This window comes from Rhinopithecus bieti, unplaced genomic scaffold (assembly GCF_001698545.2).
Source record: "Rhinopithecus bieti isolate Rb0 unplaced genomic scaffold, ASM169854v2 scaffold_9663, whole genome shotgun sequence".
NCBI lineage: Eukaryota > Metazoa > Chordata > Mammalia > Primates > Cercopithecidae > Rhinopithecus > Rhinopithecus bieti.
This window is the reverse complement of record NW_016806456.1, coordinates 4,268,007-4,281,024: the sequence shown is the minus strand read 5'-3', so window position 1 is coordinate 4,281,024 and position 13,018 is coordinate 4,268,007. Positions and strand designations below refer to the sequence as shown.

General features: G+C 42.0%; 1 protein-coding gene across 2 annotated transcripts in view; it reads right to left on the bottom strand.

Moving 5' to 3' along the window:
- ABCA1 (ATP binding cassette subfamily A member 1) overlaps positions 1-13,018 on the bottom strand; it is a 154,414-nt gene that overhangs the window by 10,184 nt on the left and 131,212 nt on the right. For both annotated transcript variants that reach the window (XM_017876728.1, XM_017876727.1), the window contains exons 33-44: positions 12,686-12,718; positions 11,461-11,566; positions 9,898-9,972; positions 9,207-9,376; positions 7,845-8,022; positions 5,770-5,885; positions 5,515-5,659; positions 3,860-3,983; positions 2,656-2,785; positions 2,275-2,395; positions 1,432-1,494; positions 416-522 (exon numbers count right to left, since the gene is read on the bottom strand). In XM_017876728.1, the coding sequence (XP_017732217.1) occupies positions 416-522; positions 1,432-1,494; positions 2,275-2,395; positions 2,656-2,785; positions 3,860-3,983; positions 5,515-5,659; positions 5,770-5,885; positions 7,845-8,022; positions 9,207-9,376; positions 9,898-9,972; positions 11,461-11,566; positions 12,686-12,718 (1,368 nt within the window). The remainder of the gene's footprint in view (positions 1-415; positions 523-1,431; positions 1,495-2,274; positions 2,396-2,655; positions 2,786-3,859; positions 3,984-5,514; positions 5,660-5,769; positions 5,886-7,844; positions 8,023-9,206; positions 9,377-9,897; positions 9,973-11,460; positions 11,567-12,685; positions 12,719-13,018) is intronic.

Genomic DNA, 13,018 nt, shown 5'->3' with positions numbered 1-13,018 from the left:
TTTACTACATTTCAACATTTTATGAACTCTAAAAGTACCACTGTAATCAAAATCACAATCTATTTCTTTTTTTTTTTTTTTTTTTTTTTTTTTTTTTGGAGGCGGAGTCTCGCTCTGTCGCCCAGACTGGAGTGCAGTGGCTCAATCTCCGCTCACTGCAAGCTCCGCCTCCCGGGTTCACGCCATTCTCCTGCCTCAGCCTCCTGAGTAGCTGGGACTACAGGCGCCCGCCACCTCGCCCGGCTAGTTTTTTTTTGTATTTTAGTAGAGACGGGGTTTCACCATGTTAGCCAGGATGGTCTCGATCTCCTGACCTCGTGATCCGCCCGTCTCGGCCTCCCAAAGTGAATCTATTTCTTTAAATAAACTAAAAACAAAGTCTTTGCAGCAAAATACAGGCCACTTCTTTTCTCACCTATTTTTGTTAAGGAAAGCATCTCCTCTGGTAACAGTGGTATCTCCTGTTAACATCTTGAAAGTTGATGATTTTCCAGCCCCGTTAACTCCCAGGAGCCCAAAGCACTGAAAAAGAAAGATTAAGCTGTATAAGCAAACTCTAAAAGCATGAATATAAATGCCCCTAACAGGTAACCACCTCAAACCTTCATTCTTAAATATCAGCAAATAATCAAATCTTTTCTTGGTTTTAAGACAGCATATAGATATTTAAATATGTATCTCATAATGGGACCATTTTAAGTATGGCTGTATTTATAAATACTATTTGAGTTGTCAGGTTGAGGCCAAAGTTAATGTGTGAAAAACAGTAATGAAAGCCAGCTATCCAAATTGCACCACCTACTCTGGCAAAAGTGCATGAAAGAACACAAACAGAAACCAGAAAGGAGAAAATCTATTTTTAAAAATCGATTTGAATGTCATCACCATCTGAAATGGATCACAAAAGCATGTTTTAGATGTGCATGCTTTTTCTGTTTTTGTTGTTGTTGAGACGGAGTCTCACTCTGTCACCAGGCTGGAGTGCAGCGGCGCAATCTCGGCTCACTGCAACCTCCCCCTCCCAGGTTCAAGCTATTCTCCTGCCTCAGCCTCCTGAGTAGCTGGCACTACAGGCACACACAACTATGCCCGGCTAATTTTTGTATTTTTAGTGGAGACGGGGTTTCACCATGTTGGCCAGGATGGTCTCAATCTCCTGACCTCGTGATCCGCCCGCCTCGGCCTCCCAAAGTGCTGGGATTACAGGCAGGAATCACGCACCCAGCCCCATGCTTTTTCTTAAATTGCATTGATTCTCTAAAATCATTCTCTTGACATACAGGGTCCCTTTCTTCTCGATGACTAATTGCTCTATATAAATAGAGAAGCCTTTAAAATCCGCTTTTACTCCGTCTCAAGCATTGTCGCTTGACTGGGTAGAGACAGTCTGAATTAATAGGGACAAACACAATATAGACAAAGTGTCTTTACCTCACCAGGAGGAATGCCCACGCAAATCCTGTCAACAGCAGGCTTCCGCTTCCTTCTATATATCTGCAACAAACAAAATGTAAACATTTGTGAGCCTCAGTGACTCACAGCTCTCCCAAGCAACTGTGGAAGGCAGGACTGTAAACCACATACACCACAACATAAGACTTGTCAATAAGCCTAAGCCATAGGCAAATTTGATGTGCTAAGAGCCTTAGTCTGTGTTTGTCGCAACTGGCTTCTGAATGATTCTGAAGCTCAAAATAAAAGTGAACTTACTTTGTAACCTGTCTCTTTAGAACCATATTGTTCATCAATATCTACATAATTTTTCATTTATTCAACATATAATGTGTTGCAGGTATTTTAAAAATTAAATTCCACAGAGTAGAAATTTGTAATAAAAATATTGCAAATACTATACAGATTACAAAAAAGTAAAATTTGGAGATGCCGGCCTCTGGAGAGCTGATATAGACCCTCTTGGGCACTGGCAATATATCAGCTTTTTGGACTATGAAACTCAAAATCAACCATTTATTCTCCCTACCTCGGTTTTGACTAGATATACAATACTAGTATGTTTTAATAACTAACACATAAATGTAAGCATATAAAACCAATATATTCAAGAACGGGAATTCATATTACAAAAGTATTCTCAGTAAGAATTCTTTAAGAAGTCTCCATGGTGTTTTTAAAATAAAACTGACAGAACCTTGGTACAGATGTACATTTTGGGAACATATGCCCTTTTATTAAGCAAGTCAGCAAACTGCAGGGTTACGGCACATAAAGCTGAAAAAAACTGAAGATGAGCTATTGTAACCTTTACACTCTCACCTTCGTCAACTCCTTGATTTCTAAGATGTCATTCTGGCCTCCACCATCAAGAATTCTCTGTCTTTCCCGCCTCACATCTTCATCTTCATCATTCAGAGGAGGCAGCTTTGCATTTACAGGTCTTGGGGGGAAAAAATAAGACAAATGAACCTTTCAAACTATTTTTCAGGACAAAGATTCAGTCTCTAACGGGGTTAAACCCACTCGCCACAGTTTCCAGGATGGGCAGGGAGGGGGCTGCGGGATGCCCGCACCAGGAAAATCAGTTTTATCACATATTTTGAGTTCGGTTCAATCCAACCCCCATTGGTGAGTGTTTCCCTGTGCGCTTCCCCTGTGACCCTCAGCCACGTGCTCCATGGGTTCTAAGACAAAGCTCACCTGGGCCTGATGAAGAATCTGTACTGGATTAGAACAGTAATGAGGAAGAACACCACCCCTTCCACGGCCATGGCGAAGAGGTTTCGTCCCACCAAGTCCCAAGATAATGGTGACACAAAGCGGTTCTCCCCTAGTAGACACAATGCAGAGATCCAGTCAGAATGGAGGGATCAAAAACCATGGCCCTTGCTCAAATTTGGATCTATGTTCCTAAAAATTCACCGATCTTCCAATAAACACCAATAGCTATCACCCATGACAAGGAGGGAAAAAACGTAACAAGCGAGTGATCACTTTCCAAGTCTGATATGGGAAAACTTTTTATGGCCCAGTAGCAATCAGAATTTCAGAGCTAATGTGTATTAGATTTGTGACTTCACTGAAGATATCTAGTATTTTTTTAATGAAACATGCCAAAATCCTTTTAAAAGGGTTTACAACCCAAGGAATTTTACATTATTTTAAGAAATTCTAAGTTTTAGTAATAAGAAATATTAGCACTTTAAGCAGATGCTCCTTTCAGGAGCATACATCCTAATGAATCAATTTAATCACTAGATTCCATTAAATCTAGTTCCATGTAAATATTCCTTACATTTCTTATATATCTCCTTTGTACCCCAAGTTGGAAAAAGCCCCTCTTCTATGACCACTAAATAATATGGCCCATTTGACTATATTAGCCAGTGGATGAATAATAATCATATGGCTACAGGAGAAATATTTTTAACCATTCTAAAGGTAGAAAAAGATGTAATACATTATCATTTTATAGACTGTGTAAAAGATAATATATGACCTCATCTGCAGGAACATGATTCGCCTAATAGTGCCAAAGTCAGCATCTTTCCTTCTGATTCCCTGATCTTCTAATTCTCAAAGCTGTGGTTTGACTTTTCCAGGGCCTCTGACCAACCCAGTCAGTGGCATTAGCCAATGGATCCAAGCAAATGCCACTATTATCCTTACCTTCAAAACTGCCCTTTCACTTTTCTCAATGCTATCGGAGACACAGACAAATGACTGTGTCACAAAACCCATGCCACCCCCAGCTGTGTTGGCATGAGCCCTATCACTGGGCATGGGAGTGGGGGAACATCCTGTGTTTAGTCACCTGCTTCTTTCCAGAACAAAGTCCAGGGTACCAACACCTATGTAGAGTGCCATCTCCATTAAAGCATCCTACAACCACTGCTTCACTCACCAAACCTTTCCAGGGCATCAGCCATTGCCTGGTTTTTCACCATGTCAATGAGCCCTCGTCCCAGGCAAAAATGTGGGAAGATCAAGAACACGGACTTCAGGATATCATTGATATTATTCAGCTTCTAAAAAAAAAAAAAAAATGGGAGGGAAGGAAGGGCGAGGGAGAAGAAAATGGATGTCATTCATGGTTTATCCTAAAAATGTATCAAATTCTGAAATATGGGAGTAAAGAAAAATTTGATTCTCTAGGGACAAACTGGACCTTTTAATTCAGATACCACTTAAATAGCAGCAGGCATAGTTGATGGTATGTAGCAATAAAATTCTCTTCTTTAGAAAATCTGGAGAAATGGTCTGAGTATGGAGAAATAATGAATAAAGCTTAGAAACAGGCTATATTTAATCAGAAGCAACTCCATTAAAAATCCCTTAGCATTTTAAAAGCAAATTGCTCATGTCTGGGTCAATATTTGAGTTTCAGGATTTTGTCAGAATTTTAGAAATTCTTCTCAAATACATCAGAACTTATGACCCCACAAGACAACAGTGGCCAAATATCTAGCAACTGAGTAAGGGGCTATATGCTGGATGCACTGTGCTAGGGCATGGGAGAGGCAAAAGTTAGTAAGAAACAGACTCCACTCCGAGTAGGAAAAGTATGTAAACAGGAAATTACCATGTAAGTGGATGTGCACTGTACTGGAGGCATGGACTGAGGACTCTGAGAGCACAGAGAAAAGAGAGAACACCTCCCAGCAGGTAAGGAAAGCTTCACATTTAAGCTAAATCTTGAAGGGTAAGAGATGTACTACCGGACCCTGTGACAGAAGAAGGGCATTTCAAACCAGGCTTACAGGAGGCATGGTGGTTGGGGACAACTCATCTGAAGCTTACAGCTGGGAAAGGGTGTGGTGACGGACAGGAAGAGTTGTGCAACTATAAAAGGCCTTGTGTGCTGTGTTTGGACAAAGGCAATGCCAACCGGAATGGAGAGGAAGCCTTATTTTAGAGGTCCATACCTGGAAGAACTGGCAACACAACCAGTCGAATGTGGGAAATCTGCAACAGCAAAGCGAGCATCTAGGATAACTCTAAGAGTCAGCTTGGGCAACCGAGTGGATGGTAGTGCCACTGAGTGTGACAGGGATGGTAAGAAAAGCATTATGTTCCAGGGGTGAAGAAAACTAGGACATGTCCAGTTTGGAGTATCTATATACTATCTAAATGGAGCAATCCACTAGGCAAGTGAGAAGGTGAGATTAGAGTTCAAGGTTATGAACAAGGCTAATGGCATAGATCTTAGAGATGACAATAAAAACACCAAGAAGGGTGATGGTAAAAGTCTTGGGATTGAATGGCATCGCCCAGATCTCGTGTGCAAAGTGGAAAGCAGAGGAGCTACTCTTGGTAAAAGCAACACTGAAAAAAGAAAGAAAAAAAAACTGTCAAAAGAAATTGAAAGGCTTGACCAGCAAAATGTACGGCACAGCAAGAAAGAAAGGTGCTTTGCCTTCTCAGGGAAGAGAGACTCTGCAGAAAGGACAAGGCAGTCAGCAGCGTCAATGCCACTGACAAGTAGAGTAAAATTAAACCCTGTCCTCTGGCTCCCAGAGATGTTCATCCCAGCAGGAGTGTTCTCTCTGCATGACTCACATTGTCGGTGAAGAGCTCCAACACAAAGGTGGCCACGCTGCCATTGATGCCGATGAAGAGATTCACGCTGGTGAGCACCACATAGGCTGTGCTGGGGATCTTGAACACGAAGGAGGCTGGGTACATGAGAGGTGTGATTGACCACCTGGTGAGACACAAAAAGCTAAGTGTCTACTGAGTCCCCTGTCCTCCTTCTGACCCTGGGCACCAAATGCCTTATCCACTGTGCAGTTCCCTCACTCAGAGGTGACTTACCCATACAGCAAAAGTAGAAGGGCTAGCACAGGCAGGTTGGTGGAGGACACATAGGACTTCTGCTGGAAGCAGATGAAGATGATAATGACCAGTGTGGCAGGGACAACGTAATTGCACTAAAAGTGAAAACAAAGACATACAGTTTACCCCTAAATCAAATATACAATGCATCACACAAGTCTTCACCATCATTAGACAAGAAAGGGCAGATAAACATATTGGAAAGTAACTCTGAATTAATGAAGCCACATAAACTATTAATCAAAATACCGGACAATACACTTTGACAAGCATTTTCCCCTTGGCTGATTTTATAAACTACATGCCCTTTCTGTCTTTCCAACAGCCAAGCCAAGGTGTCACGCTCAGTAAACTGAACGATGGATTCCCAGTCAGAGTAATTTCAATTTCACAGGCAGCAAATAAGCTTCCATTCTTCTTCCCGAAGATGATTGTGTCTGTTTTCATCATTAATGCTATATTACAGTCTGCCCAAGTTCAATCTCACATGTAATCTATTTATGAGGTAACTGTTCATAACATGAATGTCAGAATTGTTTCATCGCATTGAGAATAATTTTAAAGTCTGTCCTGACAGTGTATCAAGCAGTAAAATGCAGAAATAAAGACTTGACGATAGGACAATTATGAGAATTCATAGCCGGCAGAGCAAAGCACAGGCAGGGAAGTGATAGTGAGCTTATTAGCTGCTAGAAGAACTGCAGCTTCTGACTACAGGGCTCTGCCTCAGTCCTGTGCTACTTGATGTGTTTATCAACAACTTAGATGAAGACATGCTTCTAGCAAATTTCAGGAGCTACAGATAATACCCAGGAAGATAAGAGATGGGTTCAGGGACTTGACCTTTCATCTCTGAATCACCTATGCCTGGCATAAGGCAGACACATAGCATTCAGTCTGTGTTTACTGACTGGAGTAATTACTGAATCAAGCTAAAACAAAAATAAAACACATGTAATTTAATATGGATAAATATAAAGTTTAGGTTCAAAAAAAATGAATTTGTATAGAATGAAGGAGACCTGAATTTCACAATCATTTGTGTGAAATGGAGGTTTTTGGTTTACCACTAAGTTGCCAGTAAGACAGTGCTCCTTCCAAAATGCAAAGTCTTTGTGCTGTAGTAATAGAAGTGTGGGCTGAAGATTAACTCCCTCTAGACTCATAACCATTCAGACCACAGCCTGAACATGAGGTTAATTCTTGGCTTTGCTTTTGAAACGGGACATTAACAATATAGAGCATGGCCATACAAGGACAATCGAATCAGAAGAGTGACAAAGTCTAAGAGCCTTGGTATGAACAACAAAGACCTCATCATCATCTTCGCCATCACTGCTCACATTTGTACAGTGCTTTGGAGGTTACAAGATATATTCTCATATATCATCTTACCTGGGGAATACTCAGGTTAAATGAGAGTATGCGAGTTGTTTTTAAATATTCAGGGACTTGTTCAGTGGGAGAAGAATTAGATTTGCTCTGTGTAGCTTATAGTTAATGGAAGTTACAGGGAGATATATTTCAACTGTACTTTACAATAATTAGAACTTTAGAATTCCTTCAAGTCCCCCATATTGGTCCACATAGAAGCAATATATTGTAGCTGGCACAAAAACATATTTGCAATGGATGGATAAGCTGCTGATAAAATGTATAGAGTTTTCAAATGACAGATGGCTTTCCTAGTAAGGCAAAGAACATTCTGACTCTGGAGGTTAAAACCCATCAGAAAAATTAGAGGCATTGACTTGGAGTTTTGACTTGCATCTCTCTGATTCTTGGGAAAGTTCTCACATAGGAACTTAAGTGGCAGTGGTATTAATTTTCATCATTGTGTACAGATTTTTCCCTCTGGTGTGACATGAACTCTGGTACCCAATGCTGTGTTTGGTGTCATGAAAGTGATCACCTGCCTCTGGCTTTTCCTTTTTCATACATCTTTAGAGTAGCAGGAACATTTCCTGATGATAGCCAGGGCTCTTTCTTTCTTATCCCTATCAATCCATGGCCCTGACAGACATTACAAAGATACAGCAGACCTGTGTCCTTACCATATCCCAGACAAAATTAGAGAACCAATAGATGACAGGCTTCACTCCACTGATGAACTGAAGGTGTTTTGCTTTGCTGACCCGCTCCTGGATCAGGAATACGACAAAGCTGGCTGGGACGAAGGACATCGCAAAGATGACGCAGATGGACACAAGGACATCCACTGATGTGGTCATCCTGGAAAGAAAAAGGATATGAAAATCTGAGGGGTCTTGGATGCAACTGGGGCTCAATCAGTGAGGACACGGACACACACACATATCTGAGGCACAGCCCAAGGAAAAACATCTGTTCAGCAGACACATTTTATTCTGGGTTAAGATGATTATTTTTAAGTCAACTAATATGACAATATAAATGCCAAACTGACACTACTGAGGTCAAATTGTGATACCACTGCCACAATAAAACTAATGAAGGAAGTCAGAGTGGTTAATGATATTCACTTTGGTCCACTGTTCATGACCTTGTAAGAGTAGTAAGTTGTAAATTTTCACACACAAAGGACTAGTGGGGCTTGAAAACTAAATGAGAGCAGAAATATTACTGTGCAACTACTCAAATAAATTAATTTTTTCTGGCTGTAAATCAACTTGAAAATAACAGTATGTAGCCTATTGATTTAACACATACAAAAATTTTATCAGATTCTTATAAGAAGAATGGTCTTGTAAGCCCATTACACGGGGTCTTGGTATAAAGATCCTAGTATCCTTTATTAGTATCCTATAGGAGTTAAGCAGAAACAGGAACTGCCATGCTCCATACACAGGAAAGGCATCTAATGTGTGCTAAATATCAACTCTGTGCTGAGTGCTGGGCTTGGCAATTTACATGAATTGCCTCAGTTAAATCATACATCTATAAAGTTTAGAGACCAGATTCAAACCCAGATCTGTATGACTCCAAAGCCTGCATACTTTAAAATAGCTCATCCTGGCTTTAAACTTCTCTCTCTCTCTCTCTCACACACACACACAGCTTAACTTAGGAATTAAAGATACAAGCTAATAAAAACATATTCCACCAAGTTTAAAACAGTGGTTTTTAAACAAATCAAACTGATTAAACACTAATAATTAAATTATAATTTACTTAACAATTTTTGAACTCACTTTATATGAATTCACTAAATGTTATGATTTTTACATATCAGTACCATTTTCTCTTCTGCAGTTCAAGAAGCCCAACCAGCCAATTCGTAAACTTATCACTTCTGCCTAGAGCCTGGATCAACCCAGATTTATCATAATGTAATGGTCTCTGCAGCTGTTCCCCTACAATGAGCTTCATATTTTTCTGCCCTCCTCCATGACCCTCTCCTTGCCCCACTCCATCCATTCAGACACAGCTACACTTACAGAGCCACCTCTGAGAGTTGCTGTTTGGTGAGATTCAGGGGATGATTGAAAGCAGTAATTCCATAATGGCTAGGGTTCTCTCCCTTTTGCAGGTTGGCCCGGAGAATGGCATTGTTGATGACATTCAGGAAAGAGCTGATTGCATGCCAGCCCTTGTTATTGAACCACACCTGAAATAAAACATACCCGGTACAAAGTAATGCTCCCAAACCCTGCTCCTGCAGGCAGATGCACACACACCAACCATGCACATAAACCTCAGAAAGAAATTCTAGTCATGTACCAAAGCAAAACACTATGATCAGAGAACATGGCGAAGTAATTATAGTGTATAGGACACAGTGATCACTGACTATGTGGGCAGGCGCTGTGGGGAGGACCTTATACCTTTAACTCATTGAATTCTCACAACAGTTTAGAGATAGCCATGATTATTGTCTCCATTTCACAGATGAGGGAACTGAGGCTTAGATAGGTTAAGTGACTTAGTCAAGTTTACCTGTTATGTCTGGTGGCAAAGCAAATTCTCTGAATCACTACACTATATAGTACTGCCTCGCTGGTAAAGCTAACAGTTTGCTCTTTTCTGTTGTGAATGCCCCTGCCAACTTTACCATGAGTTCAAAGTGCTCCAGGAAACATAAGGATTATTGTTCATCAAAAAGCTACTAGAACAAAGAAAGTGGTTTACCTTGACATTATTTTTGGTGTCAAGTCCTGTCATAAACCTTCCCAAGCTGTTGAGAAATCGATCTGCAGAACTGTCCTGTAAACAACAGAAACCTGCCTCAGTTGTGACTGTTCACATAGATAAGGGGCAACAGTCAATCTGGAACCTGCGGACAACAGGATGGCCCTGTGAAGCTCAATGCCACTACTACCTTATTCACTGAAATTAAATGTGAAGCCACTAAATAAATAGCTCCTGAGAACCAAGTGACCAGAAATCTACTGCAGTGATACTGCCATGATGCCACCAGTCTAGAAGGAATCACAGAGAAATCCTGGGATGCAAAGCCCCAAGATTTTAATGTCTGGTTATCACAGTGGGGTGAGGACTCCTCCAGTGCTCCACCAGCATCATCTGAAGAGCCAGAACCATGCTCCGCCTGCAGATGTGCCAGATACATGGGTCCATCACTCAAAAGCAGAGCTGTGGATTCTAGGACTATCACTGCTGTCCACAATCCTAGGGTCCATTTTATCGGAGCCCCTTAATTCTCACTTAAAAATGGGAAACTTGAGACAGAGAGAAATGAAGTGAGTACTTACCAGGTCCTGCAGACCAGCCTGCCAGCTTCAAAAAGAAAATGATTCATTTCCTATTTAGTCAGTGATTGTTTCAGCAAAGTACGTTGGAAACCCAGTTTATTTACCAAATGGCCAAATTTGTAAAACTGGTTGTTCTGAGAGCTTTTTTTGAGACGGAGTCTTGCCCTGTCGCCCAGGCTGGAGCACAGTGGCACAATCTCGGCTCACTGCAACCTCCACCTCCCGGGTTCAAGCAATTCTCCCACCTCAGCCTCCCGAGTAGCTGGGATTACAGTTGCACGCCACCATGCCCAGCTAATTTTTGTATTTTTTTCAGTAGAGACAGGGTTTCACCATGTGGGCCAGGCTGGTCTCAAACTCCTGACCTTGTGATCTGCTCACCTCGGCCTCCCAAAGTGCTGGAATTACAGGCATACGCCACCACACCTGGCCGCTGAGAGCTTTTAAATCTCTGAATTTAAAAAAAATTTTTTTGACATGGAGTTTTGCTCTTGTTGCCCAGGCTAGAGTGCAATGGTGTGATCTCAGCTCACTGCAACCTCTGCCTACAGGGTTCAAGCGATTCTCCTGCCTCAGCCTCCCAAGTAGCTGGGATTACAGGTGTGTGCCACCAATAGCCCAGCTTTTTTTTTTTTTTTTTTTTTGTATTTTCAGTAGATACGGGGTTTCATCATGTTGGCCAGGCTGGTCTCGAACTCCTGACCTCAAGTGATCCACTCACTTCGGCCTCCCAAAGTGCTAGGATTACAGGCATGAGCCATGGCACCTGGCCTCTGGATTTGTTTTTGACCTACACTTTTAAATGTACGACTAAGTAATTCAGTTTTGTCTGGCTCAAATCACTAAATGCCAAAGACGGCTCTGTATGCCAACATATTCCGAACAATGAGCTGCTAGGTGATCCATTTAACCTGCCAACTACTCCTACATCCCAGCAGCTACCCGCCCATTTTTCTGATATGTCTCATGATAGATATGGTACCTTGGCCAGCTTTAGGTGTTTCTTCATTTGTTTGATGGCATCATTAACTTCTTCACTCGGAGGAAATGCTTGAGTATTACTGACACCCAGGGAAAACCCACCATACCTAAAAGAACAGCCTGACATTAAAACCCAGACAGTGGGGTGCACATACCACTCAGCAGCAGACTCAGTGCAAGTGTGTACAAGGTTCAGAGTCAAATTCCTATTCAAAGGAGGGCTAAATTTTGCCTCAGAGAAGTTACACGTCAGCTTCCTCTAATAAATGTTGGCAATCTCTTAACTCCCATGGTTTCTGCCTAGCAGGGAGGACCTGGCCTGATTACACACACAGTTAGATAGCTGAGACATCGAGGAAAGAATGGTGTTTCATCTCACAGATGCTCCTCTGACCCAGCGACTCGGGCGTGAACGTGGGTCTGGAGGCAAGCAGATGGGAAGTTGGGAGAGTGGAAACCCCGCACTGTCCAGAGTAGGCTACACTGGCCTTATACGCAGGTCCCGGCTCCTTTCTAGCCTGAGGGCTATTATAGGGGCCTGCGTCTGCTCTGCCCAGAGATCCAAGGGTCCTGGCCCTTGGGGAAAAGGCAGAGAGAAAAGGTGGAAATCAGTAACAAGGAGCCTTCGGGCCCTCTGAGGTAGCCACTTCGGCTATCTCATTTTTCATGATGGACAAACTGGCCTCAAGAATTCTTCCGTCCCCAGTCCCACCTGTTCCTTCAAAACCCAGATGGAAAAATGGGTTGAAATACAGTGCAGAGAGAAGGTTTTGGTGCTTCTTATTTCCTCTAAGACCTTCTTAGTAACTTGCTACATGCCTAGAAATTGTCCTTGAGTCCTTAAGAAGCCTTGAGAATCTGGTTTGGGGGGAAAGTACAAGTAGGTATTCCCCTCACAACACTACTTACTTGAAATCCCTAGACATCCACAGGAGATTTCTGATTCTCCTCAAGAAAATCAGTACATCAAATATTTCAGAGGCCTCTAGAGGGGCCACTAGGCACTTGAGCTACGATGCTCTAGGCAGAAGCTCTATAAAGCAGACCTAATCTAAATCTGTCTGTGCCCCTGCGTGCTCCACACGTTCACAGGGCTTCTGTCCTCCTTACAGTGAGATGGCACCCGTGAGTGTGTGAGTGACAATCTCCAAGGCTTTCTTCAATCCAAGACACCTACAACACCATCTTCCTCCTGAGCTACAGGTGCCAGAAAGACAGCAACTTACCTAAACTCATTCACCCAGATCTTGTTCTTTAAGCTGCAGAGACAAAGAAACAAAAAAATCAGTTCAAAGAAAGCACTGAGCCTATTCCTGATGATGCAAAAGGAGTAAATACCCACCTGAGCATATAAGGAAGGGACAGAAAGAATCTTAGAATGTGCCAGAGAAAAGAAGCCTGTGCTCAGGCCTCTTCCAGCCTTCTCTCCATCATAAATACCCTATTACTTATATGAGAATCAGGCCTTGGGGTTAAACCAATTTACAAACCACCTTATAGACCAAGATGTAAGTGAACTAGAAGCTTTTTTTTTTTTTTTTTTTTTTTTTTTTTTGGGG